This window comes from Vicugna pacos, chromosome 6 (assembly GCF_048564905.1).
Source record: "Vicugna pacos chromosome 6, VicPac4, whole genome shotgun sequence".
Classification (NCBI taxonomy): domain Eukaryota; kingdom Metazoa; phylum Chordata; class Mammalia; order Artiodactyla; family Camelidae; genus Vicugna; species Vicugna pacos.
In genome coordinates this window covers 56,137,596-56,159,961 of record NC_132992.1, presented here as the reverse complement: position 1 = coordinate 56,159,961, position 22,366 = coordinate 56,137,596, and the positions used below count along the sequence as shown (strand labels likewise).

General features: G+C 48.8%; 1 protein-coding gene across 8 annotated transcripts in view; it reads right to left on the bottom strand.

Moving 5' to 3' along the window:
- The window catches only part of SAMD4A (sterile alpha motif domain containing 4A), a 197,344-nt gene that overhangs the window by 21,457 nt on the left and 153,521 nt on the right, over positions 1 to 22,366 (bottom strand). For all 8 annotated transcript variants that reach the window (XM_072963084.1, XM_072963082.1, XM_072963083.1 and 5 more), the window contains 4 exons: positions 15,136 to 15,245; positions 12,917 to 13,003; positions 5,185 to 5,524; positions 2,909 to 2,994 (listed from right to left, as the gene is read on the bottom strand). In XM_072963084.1, coding sequence (XP_072819185.1) covers positions 2,909 to 2,994; positions 5,185 to 5,524; positions 12,917 to 13,003; positions 15,136 to 15,245 — 623 coding nt within the window. The remainder of the gene's footprint in view (positions 1 to 2,908; positions 2,995 to 5,184; positions 5,525 to 12,916; positions 13,004 to 15,135; positions 15,246 to 22,366) is intronic.

Genomic DNA, 22,366 nt, shown 5'->3' with positions numbered 1-22,366 from the left:
CCCACTCAGAGAGCTCAGCTCTTTCACTCAGCACCAGGGTGTCAGGCTCATTTAATTCGGGCTGCGGACAGGAGCGAGCCCCGTGGCAGTGCCGAGCGTGTGGCTGTTCTCCTCGGTCCCGGAAGCTGTAGCTGGGAGGCATGTGAGGAGTGAGGCCGTGGCAGGCAATGAGTGATTTCTGAAAGCTGGTTCCTTGTGCGCCTGCAGACAGCACTCAGTTGTGGGAGCTCTGCTGTTGGCCAGGATGCCAGGACCTCACCTCAGCCCGCTCCAGGCAGCTCTGGCAGGGAGCTGGCAACAGCTTCCTCAGGGGCTGGAGGAGAAGGAAGACTCCAGACGCAGCCAGCCAGCTGCTTCTGAGTTCTCTGTCCCTGTCAGGCCCAGACCCATATGTCTGTCTAGAGGAAGATGTCCTACAGCCTTTGTGGCTGGATTACATGGCTTTTAAAGGGGGCAAGAGCTCATCTTCCCAGAACTTTCTCAATACAGTGAGGAGGCAAGAAGCCAGGGATTATAATCCAGGAGACAAAGTGGCTTGTCTCAGAAATAAAATTCAGAACTTTCCTGCCCTTCCTTTTACTGCTCTAGGAAGTCGGTTCCTTTGTCCCTGGCGAGGAAGGAAGGTGTCTCAGTGCGGTCAACACCCCTCTTCTGGTTGGCTAAAGAACAGCGTGTAGGGGTTCTGAAAGAGAGCCCTGTCTCTCAGAGCCCCGGCAGATCTTCAGCCGGGATGGAGGCTGAGCCTCGAAAGGGCCTCCCAGGGAGGGTGTGTTCTGCACACACAGAACAGCCCGAGGCTCTGGAAAATTATTCAAACGCGTTTCCTCTTTCTCAAACTCAATAAAAAGTCTTGGACAGCATTTTTGCTCCCGAAGCAGAGTGCACGCCCCTCCATCCTGCTGCAAATTCAGGCAAGCAGACACGGCCCGAGCTCCTTTCTGGCCCTGACTCCCATCAGAGAGGTCCCTCCACTGCAGTCAGGATGAGCCCACACAGTGTCATCTGCACCGTACCACTAGAGCTTCCAGGGAGGAAAAGGGGGAAAGATGCAGAAAGGGAAGCCAGGATGCCCAGGGCGGGCACGCACGGCAGCAGGGAAGGAAGAGGCAGCAGGCCACAGCTTCGGGGCAGGTGAGGACCAAGTAGGAAGCTAGTGCACCATCTGACAAAGGAGGCAGCTGGAGGACTCGTTATTTTGTCTCCTGGGCTCAGCAGACTGGAGGTGAGGTGGAAGGTAACTTGTCCTCCAGGATCTCGAAGGCTCAATGCTGAGAGTGGGCGTGGGAGAGGAAGCAGGGTTCTGCTTTGCTTTTTCAGAAGTTTAAATGCTCCTCTGGTCAGTTCCCCCCTGAAGCCTGACCCCAAAGCCCTCCTCCCCAGCAAGACACAGAACCCTCCAAGCACCGGAGGCTCCCTCTGCCTGGACCACTCCCTTCCGCCTCCTCACTGCTGAGTCTTTCCCACTAAGACTGTGCTTGCCTTTCAGGTCTAGCTTGGAGTCAGTCCCTCTGAGGAAATGCCCCGTTTCCGGCTCTGGGCAGGTGCTCGCCCCACCTCCTGGGCTCCGCGGCAAGCAGGGTGGCCTTATTGTCACAAGTGTGATGACCTGTTTTCTTTCGGTCTCACCCACTCCCCTCCCACTGGAAGCTCCCTAGGCAGGGACAGGGCCTCGGAGTTTAATAAACATCTTTAGAATGAAGGGGCGCTAAAATCCATCCTTGTGTCTTGCCTTCTTTCTGTTGCTTTTTGCTGGCCCAATTGAGAGCAGTCAGTGTCAGAACTGGACATGGAAAAGGGTGAGTGGGAGTTTGGGTGGAGGCACACACAGGAATTCATGCTGCTGAGAGAGGAAATCACAGAAATGCGGGTTTTGGGGGTCGGGGAGGAGTGGCTGGGATGGAAACCCAGAGGGAGACTGTACACCTGTACATGAGAGGCAGGTAGAGTCAGACCACAGAACGGCCGAGGGCCCAGGGAACTGAACGACCTGGCCAGTGGGCAGCTGGGAGGTGGGAAGCAGACAGCCAGTGGGCAGCTGGGAGGTGGGAAGGTGCAGGGCATCTCCCTTCGCTGGGCCCACTGGATTCCTGGGGTTCCAGCTACCAGCACGGCAAAGCCAAGGGGACTTGGAGGCCTTTACCATCTTATTTTCACATCAAAATCTGACCAAAAGACTCCAGCACCCGAGGCTTATCCAGTCCTAAGTTTTCTAAAACCTAGACCTTGTCTCTGTAATTTTCTGGAGGGAGGACACCCAAGAAGCCACTGGGGCCTTGGATCTGAGGCGCAGCTGCCCGTCCCCACATATCCCTCAGTGCCCTGGTGACCAGGACCTGCCTTGCTCCACCGTGAGGACTGCACTTGCTCTGAGAGTTTGGGAGGCAAGGCCCCAGCCTGCCTCAGCCCTTCTTCTAAAGGACATATGGTTAAAAACAATTGCTATAAAAATCTCAAATCAAAACACAGCATAACAGCCACCAAACCACACACAACACACACACAGACACACATTATTTCTTCTGAATGCTCTCTCTTTCTCTCTGCCTTCCTCCAATTTCCCTGAGCCAAAAGGCAAAATGTTTCAAACCACCCAGGGCTAGGTGGCAGGACTGTGGTTAACCACCCTAGGCTCCATCCCTCGGGGAGGCTTCCAGAGTCAGAAGTTTCCCGCAGGCATTTACCCCCACATCAAAGCTCAGTCTGGATGTATCTGGACACCAGTGTTAACACGCAAGCTGCATCTTAGTCTGAAGACACCACCACTGAGTTCTGCCCCAGCTATTATTCATGGCCGTCCACACCTCAAAAACAAGGTGTTGGAGGCCCAAATGATCACATCACAGAAGTTCTGAGAACAACTTCTATGCAACGAGAAAAAGCAGGTTCGTGAAACGTGTCACTCACTCACCTCATGAATCAGACACTTGTCTATGAGCTGTAAATAGGAACTTATATTTTCCTCATCGGGTCTGGAGACCAAGAGCTGTGTGCACACTGGGAATTGAAAAAAAAAAGATGAATTAGAAAAGTGCATACCCATTCTAATCTCTGAGATCCGCCTCTGACTTCCTTTCAGGACCAATATTTTGAGAGGTATGTGTGCCTGGCTTTACGTCAGGTTCACAAAAAAGGCCAGGAGGCTCCTCATTCCACTGAAGTCAGAGGCTTGGTCAGCAAAGGAGCCCTCGCCTCGAGAAGCCCCTTTGGTTCATTCCATGCATGCCATTCTATATTAAGCCTTCTGCAACCCGGCCCGAAACAGACACTCTGGGAGAGGAAGAACACAGCGCTGCCTGAGCTCTGTCTTTGAAAGAGGCCCCATGTGAGAGGGAGTTCAAAGGCATTGAAGACCATCGGCCAGGATCAGAGAGCGGTTGCCATAGTTTTATGAATGAGGCCGCACATCTTGTAGGCTGGGAGGTGTGTGGCACGCACAAGAGCAGGGAGCCTGCTACTCAGTCACCGGAGGGCGATTTTCTCAAAGCGAGACACATATTTATTTGTACACAGGCTCACCTACACGCTCAGGTACGTTCTCAGAGAGACAGAGCAGAGCTAGCCTACAGGAAGAGGACACACACACTCACTGGATAGTTCATGGCCATGCTAGTGTAGCCCATGCTGTTAAAACCCTAGAGGTCTTGATGTTCTGATTTTGATGGAAATGTTTAGAAGGCCAAGTGGAGACGGCTGGTCAAAGAATCAATTAGAAGTAAAAAAGCCATGCACTCAATTGGATCAAGCTTGGACCTTGGCCATCGTGGTTCCTTTCTCTCCCTACTCCTGAATAACCAGTCTGTCACAGCATCCCACTTATACCCTGTCTTGGCACATAGATTTTCAGTATAACATTGTTTGTCATAACAAAACATGGAAACCACCTCCACGTCTCTTAACTGGGGCCTTGTTAAATTGTGGTTTATGCCTACAGGGGAACAGTCGTCTTCAAAAAAGAATAAGGTGTAAGGTGTGCTTTGGTAGTGATAGAAGTATTAAAAGCATATCATATGAAAAGCCAAGCTGCAGAGAGACGTACAAACCAGACCTGTTTGTGTATAAAAAGGATGCTTATGTTCTTATATATAATTATAATGTTTCTGAAGGGATATTCTAAGTTGTTTATAGCGGTACCTCTGGGGAGATGGCAGAGCCTGGGGTGGAGGTGGGGGCGATGTTCCACCTTTCACCATTTTAGCTTTAATTTTTTTATGTTGAGCCTGAATTGATTTCATAATTTGTTGAATAATAGTTCAATTTTAAAAAGAAGCCATGCCAGAGAAGTGTGGGTCTCCTGAGGGCAGAGCCCATTGTGAGTCTTGTCATAGGGAAGGGGGACGAGGTACCATGCTCTCAGATAACCACCCCCACATGTACCTCCACCCATGGGGTCACCTGTTCTAACGCACACAGCGAAGAGCCCACCTGGGGGTGGGGGGAAGTGAAGAGATGAGTGAGGAGACCCTTCCTGGCCACGAAGCTACTGGCATTTCAACTCCAAGGGATGCTACAAGTCATCTCCTCTGAAACAGACATCTATAGATTTAAGCCCCTTCTTAGGGTATGTACTGCAGGGAGCTTCTCACTGCACCTGCAAGACTCAAGTGTCCATTTCTTTTGGTCAGAACTCAGTTCTTTAAAATGGCATGAAATTTTGGACAATAAAAAAAATTGTTTCCCCTTCCCAAAGGAAACGTACTGGCATTCGCTACATTTTGTAAATAATCGAGATTTCTCGTGAAACATCCCATTAAGCACAAGTGATCCTAGTGTCGGACGTGGTCAAGGATATGTGCATGGGGTCTGAGATATGAGGAAGGCACAGGGCAGTCCAGGCAGAAGGGTGCTCTTACCCGTGTGACTTCTATCCTGCCCTCCAGACACACACAGCATGGCCACGGTGCCTTGTGTGGTATGTGGGAAGGGCTGCCTTTAGCCTGAGGGTCCGAAGTGTGCTCCACTAGGGGGGCCCAGCAGGCCCTGGTGTGAGGGAGCAGGAGAGAAAGGAGCCAGCGCTAAGGAAGAGGTCTTGGGACCTCTCTGAGCCACACTTTCCTCATCTGTAAAATGGGCTCGTTACATGCTCTGGCAGTTTACCCAGCACCCAGGGGAAGCCCCTCAGGAGCTGGGAGCTCTGGTCAGAGGTGAGGAGAGGAGGGAAGTGGAGGTAGGAACAGTGGGCTGTACCTTTTCCCATGACGCGTGTGAACTGCCCCGGGAGATCTCCCTCCGGCAAGGGGGTGACAGCCAGCTCCCCTTCACAGCTGCTCAGCTGGTGTGGCTGGAGCCCACCGCTGGCCCCGGCTGAGGCTGTGGCAGTGGCTGTGGCTCCGGCGGCCACAGCACCATCTTTGCAGTCGGGGCTCTGGCTCTCAGGGCCCATCAGCGAGGGTGGGTGCGGGGCCTGGGTGTCCCGGCGGCGAGCCTCGGGGGTGGTGCTCGGGGAGCTGTAGGCCTTGATGGGAGTCAGGATCATCTGGTGCAGCTCCTGGAGCGGGATGCGCAGGCTGCCACCCTCGATGATGTCCTGGACAGTCAGAGGAGAAGGCTTCCATTAGGGTCAGGAACTGAGGACCCACCTCCACGCCTCCCCTCCTTTGCCCCGAGCTCTTCCCAGACAGCACACACAGCTGCTGACCCCTTCATTAGAACGTTCTTTGGAAGAATGACCATTTAAAATCTTATCACCCTAAATTAGCCCAGGGAGACAACGAGGAAAATGCACACTTGTACAGTGGGGGAAATGTGGTCACCTGAAAATCCCACCATCTCGAGATGGCCACTCAAATGATTTTGTTACATTTCCTTCCCTGGCTTCCTCTATGCCTTTCTTTAAAATGCATTCATATAGTTGACATCCTTACGCTTTAGAAGCTGTATAACAACGTTATACAGAGCCATGTGCTGGATTCCTGTTCTGTGTATGATTTGTTTTAGATGAAGGAACCTGCTTATTCACACCTTCACTCAGCCTATGACACAGGCAACACAAGCAGTGGTTAAAAGCACAGACTCTGGCACAGATGCCTGTGTTCAAATTCTGACACTACTTTGTGACCTTGGATAAATGACTTAACCTCTCTGTGCCTCAGTTTCCCTGTGTATAAAACGAAGATCACAGTGGTACCTGTCTCATTGGGTGGTTGTGATGATGTTACTGTTTGGAAAGCTGCAGGTTTCCATGTCATGCGCTTCTTTGTTCAATTAATAAGTATGAGTTGGGTGCTGCGACCTGCTGTGTGCTGGGCTAGGCATGGGGGGAAGGTGGGAAAGCTGTTAGGGGTCCCTCCAGGAGTTCATGTCCTACCACGAGATGCACATTCCTCGTGCTGGGGACTGAGGCACAGGCCAGGGCTGTTGTGGTGGGAGTGGGGCGCTCTCTGAGGGGACGGCACTGGGGCAGGAACCCAACCGAGCACTGGTTTCAGGTTCCTGGAAAGGAGCACTCCAGGCAGAGGGCACTGGAAGGGCAGAGGCACGGAGGTAGGAGTGTGACTGGGGTGTGCGAGGAACAGCGAGGAGGCCTGGGGCGGGGGCCGGGGAGGTGGGAGGGAAGGAAACCAGATCCAGGGAGCCATGTGGGCAGGCTGGGGCAGGGATGCAGGAGTTTCTTCTACACGAGATGAGAAGTCAGGAAGGCTTTGAGCAGGGGAGTGACATGTTTTAGAGAGACCATTCTAGAGAAAAATAAGTTATTTTATGTATACGCACACATATGCTATACAGGCATACCTTGGAGATATTGTGGGTTTGGTTCCAGGCCACCGAAATAAAGCAGTTATCACAATAAAGTGAGTCACACAAAGTTTTTGGTTTCCCAGTGTATATAAAAGTTATGTTTACACTACGCTGTAGTCTATTAAGTGTGCAATAGCATTACATCTAAAAAACGTATCTTAATCAAAAAATACTTCATTGCTAAATAATGCTGGCCATCATCTGGGCCTTTAGTGAGTCATAATCCTTTTACAATAGTAACAGCAAACATCATTGATGACAGATCACCATAACAAATATAATAATATTGAGAAAGTTTGAAATGTGACATGAAGACATGAAGTGAGCAAATGCTGTTGGAAAAATGGTGCCAAAACACTTGCCCGACACAGCGTTGCACGAACTTCCAATTTGTAAGAAAAAAGCAATACCTGCAAAATGCAATAAAACAAGGTGTGCTTGCAATGAGTATAGCTGGATATAATATGTACAGAACTTTATAGAGTAAAATTGGATCCTTCTGCATACAGTTTGATACACTGGGCATTTTATTAGAAAAAGGAATGAAAGTTGATTCGGATAGACATCTGTCTATGTGCCGGGTGCTCACAGAGGCGCAGAACAGGCTCAGATGCCTGTGGCTGGAGGTCAGGGACTGGGGGTCTTTCCTGGCCCTCCGCCACAGTGCTGCCCAGAGCTTATGCAGCAAACCTCTCCCCAGGACCCAAGAAAGACCATGACAATCAGGGCCCTGATTACTGACGAAGTATTTCATCTTCTGAGAGCCCAGAATAGCAAAAACATAATTTTAAAAGCCTGAAGCCTGAATACCAACCCGTTCCTGGGATCGTCTCTTACCAAGAAAAACTGCTTGATGATGTCAAGGAACACAAGCTCATGGAATGCAGTCATTTCTGCACCTAGACTTCCCATCAATCAGAAAGCGGAAACCTGAGGACACAGCCTTGGACAGGTGTGCTTCCACGCTGGGCGGCAAAACACTGACAGCCCGTCCCGTCGTTGGTGGGAACCTCCTTTAGCAGAGACTGAGTCATGCCTCTGAGGGAAGTTAAATGCTAAGCAGCCACCAGAACCATTTCAAACCTGGCCAGGGCCACTATCTGGCCTATCTGAGGGGAGAGAGTCCATTTTTCTTTTAAGGAAGAGGGCTTCAGAGCATCTACCCCCTTCCTTCTAACCTGGCAGATACGCTGTGGGGAGACGAGCCCGTGACCTGTGCCTGCAAGCCTGATGCATGAGTCAGGGTGCTCCTGGTCACTCCCAGCGTTCCTGCTCCCAGGGCTGGGCTGGCCCTGTCCTAGAATCTGATGCTGTCATGTGACTGGTTCCTTGAGTTTGGACCTGGTGACCGATCAGGGCAGGGCAGATGGAGGCCAGCTAGCTGATCCATGCTGGGAGAGCCCCTGCCACCTTTCCTGACCAAACTAGGTGTCAATGGGCGACCCCTGCCTCAAGTCCTCCAGTTCCTGCCAGCCACCCAGACAGCACCTGGGATGTGGGGCGTTCTGATCACCTTGTCCAGCCCTGCCTGGGGAGGAGAATGGAAAGGAGAGGGAAGGGATGAGGCTTCCCCGTGAAAGGGGGCTGGGCAGGCAGAGCTGGCAGGCCTCTCTGGTGACCACGAGCATCCCTGCCGTGCCATCCCACATGGCAGCTACCACCGAGGTGAGCAAATGCATGCATGGGACATTGTGCCAACTGCCACCAAACCCCTGCCTGCTCTTGTCCCATAGCATGAAGGCTTCTGTAGGTACCTAGTGATAGGGGAAGGAGATGTGGGTTATGCTAAGAGCTGAACTCCTTCAAAGAGAAAACATACACTTGTCCCAAATTCAAATCTTATCTTATTCCACTGGGGATAACCACACTAAAAAGGAAACCATGAACAAAATGAATAACGCTGGACACTTTCTGAAAACATAACTTAATCAGGACTCATTCAGAGTTTGGTTTGGCTTAGTTTTGATCTTAAGCCACTGTCTCAAAGATAACACTTGGCTTATGACCAGTTAGCAATATCCTTGCTTATACTAGCCTCCAGGGGGTACCACCATGACCGTCAGATTACATTCCTGACTCTCAGAATAAATTAGAGAACTCAGCACTGAGGACCCAAGTTGAGAAGGAAGCTAGGAAATGGCCCGGATGGTATCCTCTCCCAGCTGGGGGAATGACTTATCCATGTTGACGTCTCCACTGGTCCTTCATATCATGAATATAACCCGACATTATGAACACAAAGAGGCAAAAATGAAGCTGTCCGTTAATGGCTGTGCCAAGCCAAGGAGCTCATGTGCGAGTAGTAATGGGATGGCTGGTCCTTGCTGCACTGCAAGCCGCTCAGGCAGGTGCGCTCAGGGCACACAGCGGGAAGGCAGCTAGTGTCTGACCGCACCAGCCTTCCTGGCCCGGCTTTCTTACGTCTTGGAGGAAGACTGGTTCAGAGTCTTTCCAGGGGCACGTAACAGCAACAAGGTGCAGACTATCTGGGAGAGCGTGCTTGGGCAGTCAGTGGTGTCCCCAGCACTTATGCAATTTCCCGTGGCCCCATCCTTCTCTTTGTGTCAGAAGAACTGACTTTTCTCACAACACACAGGACTCCTGTGTCTACTTAAATCCATTCTCCCTACGGGCTGGGCACTGGTAGACACTGGGGTCTAAAAACAAATACGACAGAATCCTCAGCCTGAGATGCTTACAGTGCCCAGGACCCACATAGTGTGAGTCTGCTGCCTGGACAGGGAGCAGTGTGTGCGTGCATGTGTGTGTGTGTGTGTGTGTGTGTGTGTGCGTGCATGTGCGTGTGTCTCCTTCCTCCATGCCAGCTTCCCGGCAGAGGATGGTTCAGCTTCACAGTATGGGAGTCCACTGAAAAAGGACAGTAAATAAAAGCACATGGTAACATTTTCATTATTAAAGATAAATGATGGAAAACCTGCCCTAGTGACCATTCTAATCTTCATTTTCCCTTTTCCACCAAATATCTTGAGACATCTGCACTGCTGCACCCCATGGCCTCAACAGCCATTCACAGTCCCTGGTTCCTGGGTTTCTGCTTCTGTCCCCTCCCATCTCCCTGAAACCTTTCTCATGGAGGCTACCAGTGACCTGCTGGTGGCCAACTCCAGGGGGCGGTTTTCAGTCCTCATCGTATGTGACACATCCATGGCCCCTGGTGGGATTCCCCTCTTCACCCTCTGACCCTCTGGGCTCTGTCATTGTCCAGTTCCTCCAGATCTTCTGGTGCTCCCCTCCTAGGGTCTGTCCTCGGCTCTTACCACTCACCATATACTTCTGGGGGGACCAACTGCCACTGCCACCACAAATGGCCCACACGGGAGTCTTTCAAACCCTTGTGGACTCTGGACTTGTTCTTCTGGCCACTGGCTTGCCATTTTTGCCTGGGTGTCCCACAGGCACCTCAGACTCCATCCATCCGACTCAACTCCATTTCTCCTACACTAGCAACTCCTCCTACACTTTCTGTGGCCAAACAGCCCAACAAGCCAGCCTGAAGCTCCTGCCAATGCCCGCAGTCCCGCTATATGACTCTTATCCTTCTTCACCCACACGGTTCCTGCTTTGGCTCAAGGACCCACCACGACAGGCTGTGGGGTCCCGGCGAGCCCTCCAGCCAGCAGCGGCTCCTCGCTGGTGTCCCTCCTCACCACAGCAGAGTGGTCTGTTTCATCCCAGGAAGACGTCCCGCTGGCCTCAGCGAGGACGCCGATCACGCTGGACTGTGAGAGCACCACTACACATCTATCTGTTGCATCCGTGTCCTGAGCTCTCCAAGGGCAGGAACCATGAATTCCTTGCAGGGTAGCCTCCAGTGGACAGGGTAAGTCTAGTCCAAGGCAGCTGCTTGGTAAGTGTTCAGTAACAGAGTGGAAGCGCTCTGCACAGAGAGCTGATCTGCAGTGACAACTGATTATGAACTCACCGTGGGCGGGGTCCCAGCTATCTCCTTAGAAATCTCTGGGTTCTTTGTGAGGTAAGAATGCTGTTGGAGGCAAGGGCATGACGACAGTGCTTCCAACAGCATAATCAGCTGAGGATGTCTGGGAATGCCAGAGAAATGGCTGATTTGAGTCTGTAGATCGCCTACGTGGGAGCAGGTTACGGACGACCCTCTCCTTTGAAGAGCAAAAGAGACATGGGTCCCGAGAAGAGAGAACAGGCTGAGTCCTCAGTGGGTGCTCAGGAGAGCTTCACCCCCACCCGCAGGCCACCAGCTCCTGAAGGGACAGGCGGGCAGGTGTCTGGACTGGGGTTCTCTGCAGGGACCTCATCGTGGTGGTCCACAAGCTTTTCCCCACAAAGAAGTCACACTGGATAAACTCGTTATGCTTTCCTCTTGGCCATTAGTTGCTTTCTGACTGTATATTGTATGTGTCATCTTTTTAACACTCCATTCCAGGGAACCAGGGAGAAGGCATCTTTGTGGAGTCAGTATTATCCTAGGTGTGAAATACAGGACACAGAGAGTTTCACCGCTTATCAAAGGCGAGACAGAAAGTCAGTGGCTTCTGAGGACCCCAGAGCCACCTTGCCACCCTGGTGGTGCCATGTGCTGACGTGGCCCGGACTGCAGGAAGGGGCGCCCACAGCAGGTCCACCTCTGTGTCCCAGACAGGTACGTGTCCTCAGTGACAGAGGACATGAGTGAATTCTGGAGGGATGCTCCAGAAATACAGGCAGAAAACATTGCTCCTTTGCCTGAACACTTAGCAATCTAATCCTTCTGCGAAATGTTTTCCGTACTTTTTAACAGAGGAGTGTGTGAAAGGAGAAAATTTTAAGGAGAAAATTGGCCTTTTGAATGCTCCCCCAAAAAGAACTGTTTCTTATATAAAAATGGCAATAATCATCCTGTTAGACAAGCCGCCTGGTAAAGGAGTTGGCATAAAATTAAGAACAATAATAACCTCAGGTTCTGTTGGATAGGTTACTTGCCGTTTGTGATTCACTTTAAATAAGAATGGGCTTTTCATACACAGGTGCCTATGAGTAGCCTCTGTCTTTCCATCCAGACGTTTTAAAAGCCACCCTCCTTGTAAAGCGATAGATGCACATTCTATAAATTACTTTATATTTTATATGATATACATCAAGTATAATTTTATATGTTGTATGTAAACTTATTCACATGCATCTTTATCAATAAGTTAAAAAAATCCTACCACATTAAAATGTTTATATGCTCACAAAACTTGCTTTTAGCCTCACCTGCCTCAATATTTTGCTGCCTTCCAAAGGAACCCTGGTTATCACTGGAAGATGTTACAATTCACACTCTATAGGCAACACATACCTACTGGGCTTCCCACCCACCACTCCCAACCGCCTCCTGACAGCAATGCACAAGGGTCCCCACGCTGGGCAGAGGCAGCACCGGCTCACTTGTGTGTGGACCAAGGCCTGTTCTCCTTTGGACCTCAGATGAAGTCATAAAGTCACCAATTCCTAAAAATGACCTTGCTACCAGGGTGACATCCAGATACAAAGACAGGAAGAGAAGGTGCTTAGGGAGCAAACAAAAAGGGATGGTAGCAGCTGATGAACTGCTTTTAACAATGGAATAAACTATTTTTCAGCATTTTGCATTTCTGGGATGGTTCCTATCAGAGTTATAGGGACCCATTCTGTTAAGTTAAAGCCTGAAATTATTCCCTCAAGAGCCTACTCTGTTCACCTGCCAAATGATTTTGTGCCTCTCTGTTATATAGCCTGAGGTTTTCCTGTTGGTGTTTGCCGCTCTGGGAGCAGCTTTTCTCAAAACCAGCTCCTTTCCTGAGTGGACAGCAGGAATGAGTTGCACCTGCAGATTCCCTACACTGATTTGTCAAGATTTCAGCCTCCTTGCAGGTTGAACACCTCCCTAATCTCTACAAATGTATGAGTGGCAGAAAGGAACTTTCTCAGAGCTCTGGGATGGCCAGTCACGGGATGCCTGGACCCAGGGAGCCAGTCAGTCCATCTCAGCGGTCAGGCTACATGGAAACACGTAATAAGCAGGAAACTCCACTTCAAGATCATTTCATTTTTTCTCTGACTTTGATAAGGAAACAGCGTGATACTCTCTAGAAGGGCTGCCAATGACACTTTCAATTGAGAATTTCCTTTGGTCCATTTTCCCACAATGAAGGTGGAAATGGTCTGTCACCCGGAGATAACTTACCCTTTCCAAAGACTTCAGGAGGTTTTGTCTCTCTTTGAGCTTCTGAATACTGATGACAATTTTGTGTCTTGCACCTTTGGTAACATTCTGTAATGAAGTAAAAGTTGAATTTAAGAACATATTTCTGAGTATCAGCTTAGAGATTCTTGGAAGCTATTTAGTATTTTACTGTCTTCTGGGTTCCCACATGTTTGCAGACTAGTAAATATCCATTTGTCTCTCTCTTCAACTCCATTGTCATCAACCTCTTCTAACTAAATATTTTAACTCTATCTGGCTACACGTTTGCCTGTGTCTTTTGGCTATGGCCTTCAGGAGAGAGAGAGACAAGGCGGGAACAGCCAATTATCCCACCTAGCATGAAATTTCTTCAGTCTTAAAAACTCATTTTTAACTCACACATGGATTCCTTGTGTCCAGGTTTCGTCATTTCAGTCCCTCCCAGTGTCTGTGAAGGTTCCAACCCCATTGCTTCCTCAAAGCTTTCCTATGTTTGCCCATCTCGAGAAGACATCAAGTCTAGTACCATTCTCACCTGGTGTCACACAACATAGGGTGGTTTTGTCGGTTCTCAGCCCCTCTTAGGTCTCCATAAGGAAAACCAGAATAGAGAAGAGTTTAAACCTGTAATTCAGGCATCACTTGAGGTACAGGCTTAGGATTCACAGTTAGGGTTATGGATTTTATCTTCTTAAAACTGTGTAGCAGTGGTGAGCCCAAGGATTTAGTTAAAGACTAGAGAAATTGCAAATTCCAACTAGAAGGTTCTTTCTCAAATCAGGTCTCTAATACAAACTTCCGGTGACTTCTTGCACACATTCCTAAAATTTCTCTTAAAGAAGGTAAAGATGGGAACACCAGAGATACCTCCTTTCCTCAAGCGACATCGGAACCCACTCTTCGAGATGAAGCACTGGGAGCCTGTTTCTGTTTGGCCTTGGCTTCGGGTTCAAGGGAATTAAATTACTCTGGCCTCTGGCTTTGCCCTCTGTGTCAATTCTTTCTTCTTTTTTTTTCCCCTCAAGTTGAACAACTGATGACTGAGATTTTTTTTTCTCAACTCTGACCCAAACATAAGAATGCTCTTAGAAGCAGTTCTCATCAATCCTGGGGATCTCCAGGAGCAATGGAGATCCAAACAGCGGTGGGAGAAGTGTTAGGAAGTTGAAAGGAGGGCCTTTCATTCTCTGAGATTGCGCAGTGACTTTGGGCTTTGTCTTACATCTCAATACCGGTATTCAGCCAGGCCTGCAGAGGTTAACTGCGGGTGCTGAATATGCAAGGGGAAACCAGCCATCTGCTGGGAGGTCTGGGTCCAGACCAGCCGGTACCCCAAATGGTACCATCTCCTCTTCCTGCAGGGGAAATACTAATAGTCCTTCAGACCATTAATTCTCAGAACACCACTCAAAGGAAACTGAGGTCAATTTAAAACATGCAAATAGCATTTTAAACAAGGGAAACAAAGACATCGGTCAGATCTATTTACTCGAGCACAGCATGGAAGGAAACATGCTTAGTTTCAGGGGTTCTGTTGACTGGCCCGGACTCTGGCCTCCACAGAAGGAAGGAGGAATTTTGTCCTCTTAGGGCACACAGAAAGGAACTGACATCTGAGCCCTGGGGAAACCCATTCTTAATGCCTGTCCCGTGTTACTCAAGGTGGTAAGGTGGCAATATTTTGTATAACTCTGCCCATTTCAACTAAGATCAGTCTGAACATGTTTCTGGACAAGTGTTGGGGAAGATCTGAGATAGGACCTGGTGCTTCTGCTAACTACTAGAAGTTAGCTGGTTTGTAACCAGACTGGACTAAAGACAGCCAATCTGTCATCCCACAGACAAGCCCTGGCCTGGCTGAAGAAGGGAGGGGACAAGGAAAACAAACGCAGAGACACAGACTTTGAGGTCTCAGTCAGTGTTACTTCTTCTGATGACCTGATGCCTCCCTAGCAACCTTGAACTTGGAGAGTGAACGTACCCTTTGTGTAACACTCTGTCTCACTCTCATTTGCCCTGGGGTTACCTGCTCGTCTTCCAACTCCTACTAGACCCTGAAGGCCTCTGTCACCATGCTACACTGGCCAGCACCTGGCAGTCCTTGAACAAGGCGAGCTACCAGGTGGGTATAGGTATGGGTCCAAACAAAGTCTATTTTGAACTTGAATTTCAGGCTCTCCCTGGGGCACCTTCTCGGGAATGGTCAGGCGAGCACGCACCTGAGCCTCCAGCTGGCACTCAGTGAGGGCCATCATCTCCTCGTAGGTCATCTGGGAGAAAAGCGCGGCATACTTGTGCAGGCGGAGGCTCTTTAACCAGGCTGGAACATCTGTGGTGCAAGATGTGCGAGAGATGGGGAGAGAAGTTGAGAGGGAAAGGGGGGAGACGACAAGGGATGTGGGGAGAGAGGGAAAGAAGGTGGTGGTCAGAGGGAAAAAAAGAAAAAAATACCTTTATGTTACTACTTGTTCGACTTTGGCAGCAAATTATGGACTTCTAAGTCTTGGTCTAGTTCTGATATTCCCACTGTTGGGCTTCCTCACTCTACTGTACACCAGGGGATTGCTAACTTGGGGTCCATGGGCTTCAGAGCATACAGGAATCTTCTAAAATTACATCCCGATTTGTGAATATAAGGGTAGTTTTCTGCGCAGAGTGTCATCCATAGATTCCATAAGATTCTCAAAGGGGTTCATGATCCCAAAAATGGCAAGGAGTCACTGCTTTAGCCAGACTACTTCACTGTTGATTTGGAAAGAACTGACTTAGAATGTTAAACGACATGTGATGAGTCTTCATCCTAAAGATAATTTCTTTCTAGGTTTAATGCAGATATCCATATGCTGTTTCTGCCAATTCTGCAGTGATAGGAAAAACCTGGGCGGCAGTAGAACCCCATGGGTAGACTTGCTGTCATTCTTAGCTTGACTTTTGTTCTGCCTTCCTAGACCCCTGTGGGAATATGGGCATCCTGGACTCCAAAATCATCACTCATGTGTGTATGTGTGTCCGTACCCTGGCCATTGCTTCAAACTAAGGCATGCATCTGGATGCATGTGTCTTTGACCTTATTCTTGAATGTCAACCACCTATCAGGACCTGAAAGGTCCAAAGATGGGCTAAGCTATGGGACAATGGGAATTCCAAAGCACACCTCAAATGAGTCCCAAGTTTGGGATTCTAGAATTAGGAAAATTAAATAGTAACTGTACTGAAGATCCACAGGAGAATTACCACCTTGCTAAATACAACTAAAACAAAGCTCTTGACCATGCTCTTTTAAGTCAGAGTTTTGAGCTGTCAGAGGATCTTTGAGAAGTCTCTAGAATCATCTTCCCTCACCCCTGACTTATAGTACAGAGGGCAAAATTAAGTCATTAAATCTAGATCATAGGGCAAGTATGTAGTAAAATGGGGACTAGAACCAGGCTGCCAGGTTTCCAGATTTTTCCTGCATTGTATCAACTTTTTGTAGAATGAGGACCAAATAGCCCATCATCAATGGGAGGGCTGAATAAGAATAAGCAGTGACTGCAAAGTCATTAGAAATGCTGAAGCACTGGACAAATGTTACTCATGTTTTCTATGAATTATTATCTATTAGTAAACGTGTTGATTGCAAGAGACTGTCTATTGCTAAGTGCTTTATAAATCTGAGGCACTGACAGAGATCACAAACACTACAAAATAAGTGAGAAGCTTTCAATTTTTCAATGTTTAGAGTAGTTAACTGGGATTGTCTAAAGAGGCCTGGCTCACTCTGAAATCAGGCCCTGCCTCCTGGGTGAGTGGAACCTAGGTTTAGGGAACGTGGGTATGAGATGGTCATCTGAAACTCAAAGATACAGGAGGGGAGAGTGGGCCTGGTGAGGTTACTCCTTGATCTGCAGACATGTCAAGGCCAAAGAAGAAGAATTTCTGGAGAAACAGGATTGGATATCCAATGGCATTTTAAGAACAGACTCAGTCATCTCAGGCAAGATTCTGTACATGGAGACCCTTAATTCTACTGTGACAAGCAGAGAATCCCTCTGGGACTATCATTAACCACAAAGAGACAGGGCTTCCCCAGCCACATAGTACCAATCCCTTCCATCCTCCTCAACTCAAACTATGGTTAGATCAAGAGCCCAGGACATCCGCTTCCCTCCTGCGACATCCTGGAGCCACTTGGTCAGATTTTATTCTCCACCAGGTTTCTGTTGCTGTTGAAACAATGCTAATACTTCCACAGAGTGAGCAGCAAATAAATACTGTTCCAATTTTTAGGCCACCAGCATGTTTCTGCTTTGTCACCAGGTTTCACGTTTGCTTTTCACATCTTTGAAAATCCCAAGTAGCTGCTCAGACAACTCAGTGATCATGATTCAGAGAAGCATGGGTAACCCAATGCCATGCTTGGGCACAATCTGTCACAAAAGAGGATGGAGCAACCTCATTGGGCTAAATCTTCACTGGGTGCCCTACAGCTTAATCACACAAAATCCACTGATGATAAAACTGACAGAATCCTGAGCTACTAAATCACGTTGCTAACTGGGTGCTTTATAAGTCAAGGTGACAACATGGTGTTTTAAGAATGGGGCAGAGTGGGGTGCAAATCTTGGCTTGGCACATCTCAGTCCAATCAGTGCTCGTTCCTGTCTATGAAAGTATTTTTGACGACAAGAACTGCCCTGGTGAGAAGGATGGAAGAGCCTGCTTTGCTCATTTAGTCAAAATGCAGGTCACTGGGAATCGCTTTCCTAGAAAAGGCTCCTACACAACTTCAGAACATGGTGAGTGAGGCCTTCCTGAAGAGTTATTTCCAGATATGTTCCCGGGAAATGCAGGCTTTCCTTGGCCGTATGTCCCTTGGGCAGGCATGTTGACCCCAGTCCTGAAGCCAGCATCTCAGTGCCTAGCTCAGTGCCACGTGCCATCTCTCCCTGTAATGTAAACCGATGAACAAAGAAGCGGAAATCCCAGTTCTTAAGAACGTAGCCTACTAAACTTTCACCCCCTGTTGGTGGTAAGGCACTTTCCTTTGCCAAGGATTAAAACAAAACTCCACTAAGAGGGAAACAAACCAGACAACTGAGTCCCTGGACCAATTCACTTCTCCCAAGCCAGGAATTCCAATGACTTGGATGCTAGATTCTGTAAGACGATGGCCAGGGACAAATTCTAACTAGAAGCTCAGATAATTTCCCATGGTCCAGATGCTACATGGTTGGATGCAAAGCTGAGAACCAGCTGACATAACCTCAGACCTTCTTCTCTTATTCTTCAAAGCTGTGGCTATGGCTGGGAGACACAGACACACAGGGGTGTTTCTCAGAGCAGCGGATATGTGATTGAAAGCATGCATGCCTCCTGGCCTCCTGCCTCTGACTGGCACACAGCAGTTTAGCGTCATCTGGGCTGTTTCTGATGGACAAGCCGACGGAGGTCTCAGACTAGAAAGTCACTCTCTTATGCAGTGTGAGAAAGATAAAGATGTTTTTACTATATACTGGGGCTGATTTTCTTGCCAAGTGTAGGCATCCTAATAATTGCTCACTCAACATTTACTGAATGCCAGGCATGTCCCTGCCATCAAGGAACTTTTAATCTAGAAAGAATGGCTGACTCAAAAAAATGATAAAAGTTGCAGGGAAAGTGCTAAGTCTACTCAAAGTTCCAGGGGGTGGGGTGGGCCTTTTTGGTTTGCCTTAGGGAGTGAGAGACAGCTTCACAGTAGCATTAGTCCTGTCGTCACTGGGCAGACCACGAGGAGGAAGCCATCTCAGGAAGCAGGAACAGTGTATAAACAAAGCACAGAGCTGAGAGCATTCTGGACCAAGCAAGGACTTGGGTGAAAGCCAGAGAATAGCTTAGAAGCACGATGGGGCAATGAGGTGGGGGCGGGGTGACAGATTTGTAATGCTGAAACAAGGAGGGTTGAGCTCATCTTGGGTGATGAGGAATTGTTGAAGTCTGAGCAGCGGTGGCACAGTCTGATGAAGACGTGAGAAAGATGACAGCTGTCAACGTCAAGGCTGGACTGGAGGATGTGGGAGTGGAGGCTAGGAGATGAGTCCAAGCCCTTGGAGATGGCTTGGGAGGGAGTGGCAGAGAAGGAGAGCTGACATCCTCTTAACTGACAGCACTTGAAGCTCAAGGAAGAAAAGAGAGGAAGAGAAAGGAGCCCAAGAGAATCCCCTGATTCAAGTTTGGTGAAAAGATACAGAGGGGCAGCAGGTGTGGGGTGAGAAGAGAGAGATGGTGAACTCTACTTGAGGCAGGCTGAGTGTCCTCACCTTGGAGCCATCCAGGTGGAGAAATCAAGTGGTCAAGGTCTCTGAAGAGGGGTCTGAGTGGGAGAACCACTTGCTTTGTCAGTAGCACATGGCTGTTTAAGCTGCAGAAGTGGGTGAGCTCACTCAGGGAGAGAGCATGGACTGGGAAGAGGGGAGAGCCAAGGTGGACCCTCAGGAGCACCAGGCTTTTAGGGGAAGATGTGGGAAGAGAAGCCCTTGAAGGAAACTGAAGAGAGAAAGACCAAGGGTGGGCTGGAGGCTTCTGGGAGAAAGTAGCCCCATCCATGCACAGATGGTGGGTCCCCGTGCCACAGGGTCCTTCCTCATGAAGCTCCTCTGGGTCCTGCTGCAGTCCACAGTGGCTCATCTTCTTGTGGCCACTTTCCACTCTCACCCATCTTTTATATGCTCTATGTCTACCTGTTGATCTTTACCGATAGGATAAAGTTTCCAATCATGCTGGTTTCTATTTAATGGTTGGGGCATGGATAAGCCAGCCACAGAGAGGTTTTGTGGGGCAGACAACAGCTCACACAGAAGCTGGGCTCCAATTAGAACGTGGGTTGTTTTTCTCAAGTGCCTGCTGCTGGAATGGCTACCAATACCATGCAGGTCAACAGGCCATGCAGCACCTGCCCCACAAACAAGGAGGCCCTACAAGAGAGAAAGCTGGAAACAATAATGCAGAAGAGCCCATATATGGAAAGTGATGTAAAGGGCAGGGAGTCAGGCATGGAAGAGAGAACCTGGAGAGAGAACCATAAAACATGAACAGCCTCATTTTCCACAAGAAGCTTCACCTGTGGTGCTCCTGGTACCCGTGGATGGAAGAGCAGCTCCCATTCACCATGGAGAGCCATGCTGACTTCAGACAACTCTATCTCCAAGATATAATGGCCTCCCTGGTCTTTGAAGGAGAGAGGAGCCAACTTAGGAGGGAGCAGGGACTAACTCTTCAGTGTTGAAGTGAAAAGGAAAACATGCCTTTGGAAAATGAAGAACCGAAGTCTAGCAGCACTATCAAGATGACTGAAAGCTGTCTTTATTTTTGGCCAGAGTGGAATGAACAGCCCAATTCTGTTCCAGCCTCTGAGCAAAAGAAAGAAGGCGCCTTGGTCTCTGGTCCCGGTGGAGCTGAGGGCATGCTCCCGTGTCCATCCTGGGATGTGTCCATGGTGACCTCCAGGAGGGTTTCCACGCTTGTGGGGAGCATGTATGGGTCTCGGAAGGCACAGAGATGGCCGAGTTTGGGTAAAATACTCAGAAGGGTTCGATACAAACAGTGGGACTAAATGTCTCGCAGTTGCCAGCAGCTGCGACATTCGTAAGTGGTGTGCTACTCAGCCTGCTTTGCATCCTTCAACAGCGGCTAGGTTCCACATCGAAAGATGCCCTCCACATGCCTGCACGTGTCCTTAAAGCACTTCAGTGAAGACACATGGTTGGTAAGGAACAGCGGCTATAAGTTTCATGACCTTTACATTTTGGGGGAATCCTGGGGATTTGCTTTTCAAAGACATCAGGGCTCCTCAGTCTATAAGATGGAGCACAAGTTGAGCCCATTAGGACCTATCTACACAGGTCATAAGTTGGCATTTGGGAATAAAGCAAGTAAAGTGAATTTACTAAGTCCTGGCCTTTAAGTTAGATGAATTCAAGACAGCGTTTAGAAAGTCAGCATTCAGAAAATAGTAACTTGTTCCCATGACAGGCATGCTGAAAAGTGTCCCAGCCACCCATGAGGCTGTGTCACTCCCACTCTGTCACTCACACCCTTATGACCCTCAGAAATGCTGCATTCATAACCTTTCTTACAAAGGTTTCTGATGAGTTCCTCTGTCTTAAAAAAAAAAAAATCACTCTTCTCAATTCCCCCCCCCCCAATCTCATTCTAAGACAGGCAGAAGTTCAAGGTCTACATCTCAAAAACAACTCAAAACCCCAAACCCGCTATTTCAGGATAGGCAATATATTTCCTTTGCTACAGAGAAAAAACTGACATAAATTTCATCTAAGAAGGACTCCTTAGAAAAGAAAAACAGCCTATTTTCACAGTCACTGGTCCCCCTCTGCTCTTAATTGCTATGTTTCTATCAAGGTTACTGAACCCAAAGATTTCTTTTTTTACCTTTATCATGACAATTTACAAATGTAAGTTTCAATTACCCATATATTTTTGTACTATCATAATGCCACACCTGGTAAGTATACCCGCCAACATTTATCTGTAATGGTGAGGCTGAAGCTCTTATCAAGAGAAACAGAGCCCCCATCTCTACCCCTTTCACACCAACAACCGCAGCAAAAGTGTCACGGAGCTTCTCACTCTTAGGAGCCCAAATCTCCAAGGTCTTACCAGCCACGAGTCTAGTGAATCCCCCACATGAACTTATCATGGGCAGGCTGGATGCTTAAAGGGTGCAGGTGAGGAGAGGACCCAGGGCTCTTAGGGAGGCTGGGCCAGGGGACAGCATGGTGCACTGTGGTCCTGGCTGGCACACCTCCATTGGAATCTTCTAAAGGTTCCCACACTCAGCCTGCCCCACGCTGTCCCCTCCTCAGCCTGTTTCTTTTCCTATTTATTCTTTGCTATAGATGACACCATGGGCTACTAGATGTGCCAGGCAAAAACTTTGGCATTGTCCTAAATTCTTCCTACTCCATCACTGTCTACCTTCAATTAGGGCACATTCAATTGAGAGCACTCTCAAATCTATCTTATGAAACCCCCACGAACACACTCCTTCTTCTCCCTTGCTTGACTTGGTCCAACTTCATCTGCCTACTCAGTTACTGACGCACCCCCACCGTTTAGCTGGCTTCCAAATCCAGAGTCCCCTGTCCCTGCTCTGATTGATATGTCTCCCACATTTCTGCCTCAGGCCTGTTTCTAATGTGCAAATCTAAGCAGGTCATTCTGCTGCTAAATACCTTCAATGTCAGGATGAAAGCCCAAATCTTTTGCAAAGCCTACCATCCAGCTTTTCCCTCTCCAGACTTTGTTCCCACGTGCCCTTAACACTCTAGCCATAGGATGTAATTGGTCAAGCTGTCTCATCACCATGCTTTCACGCATACTGTTCCTTCCGCATAGAATGCCCTTCCCACACCTTGTATATTTGGCTAACCTGGAGTCATGCTCTGAGTTTGAGCTCCAGGCCTCGTCCCC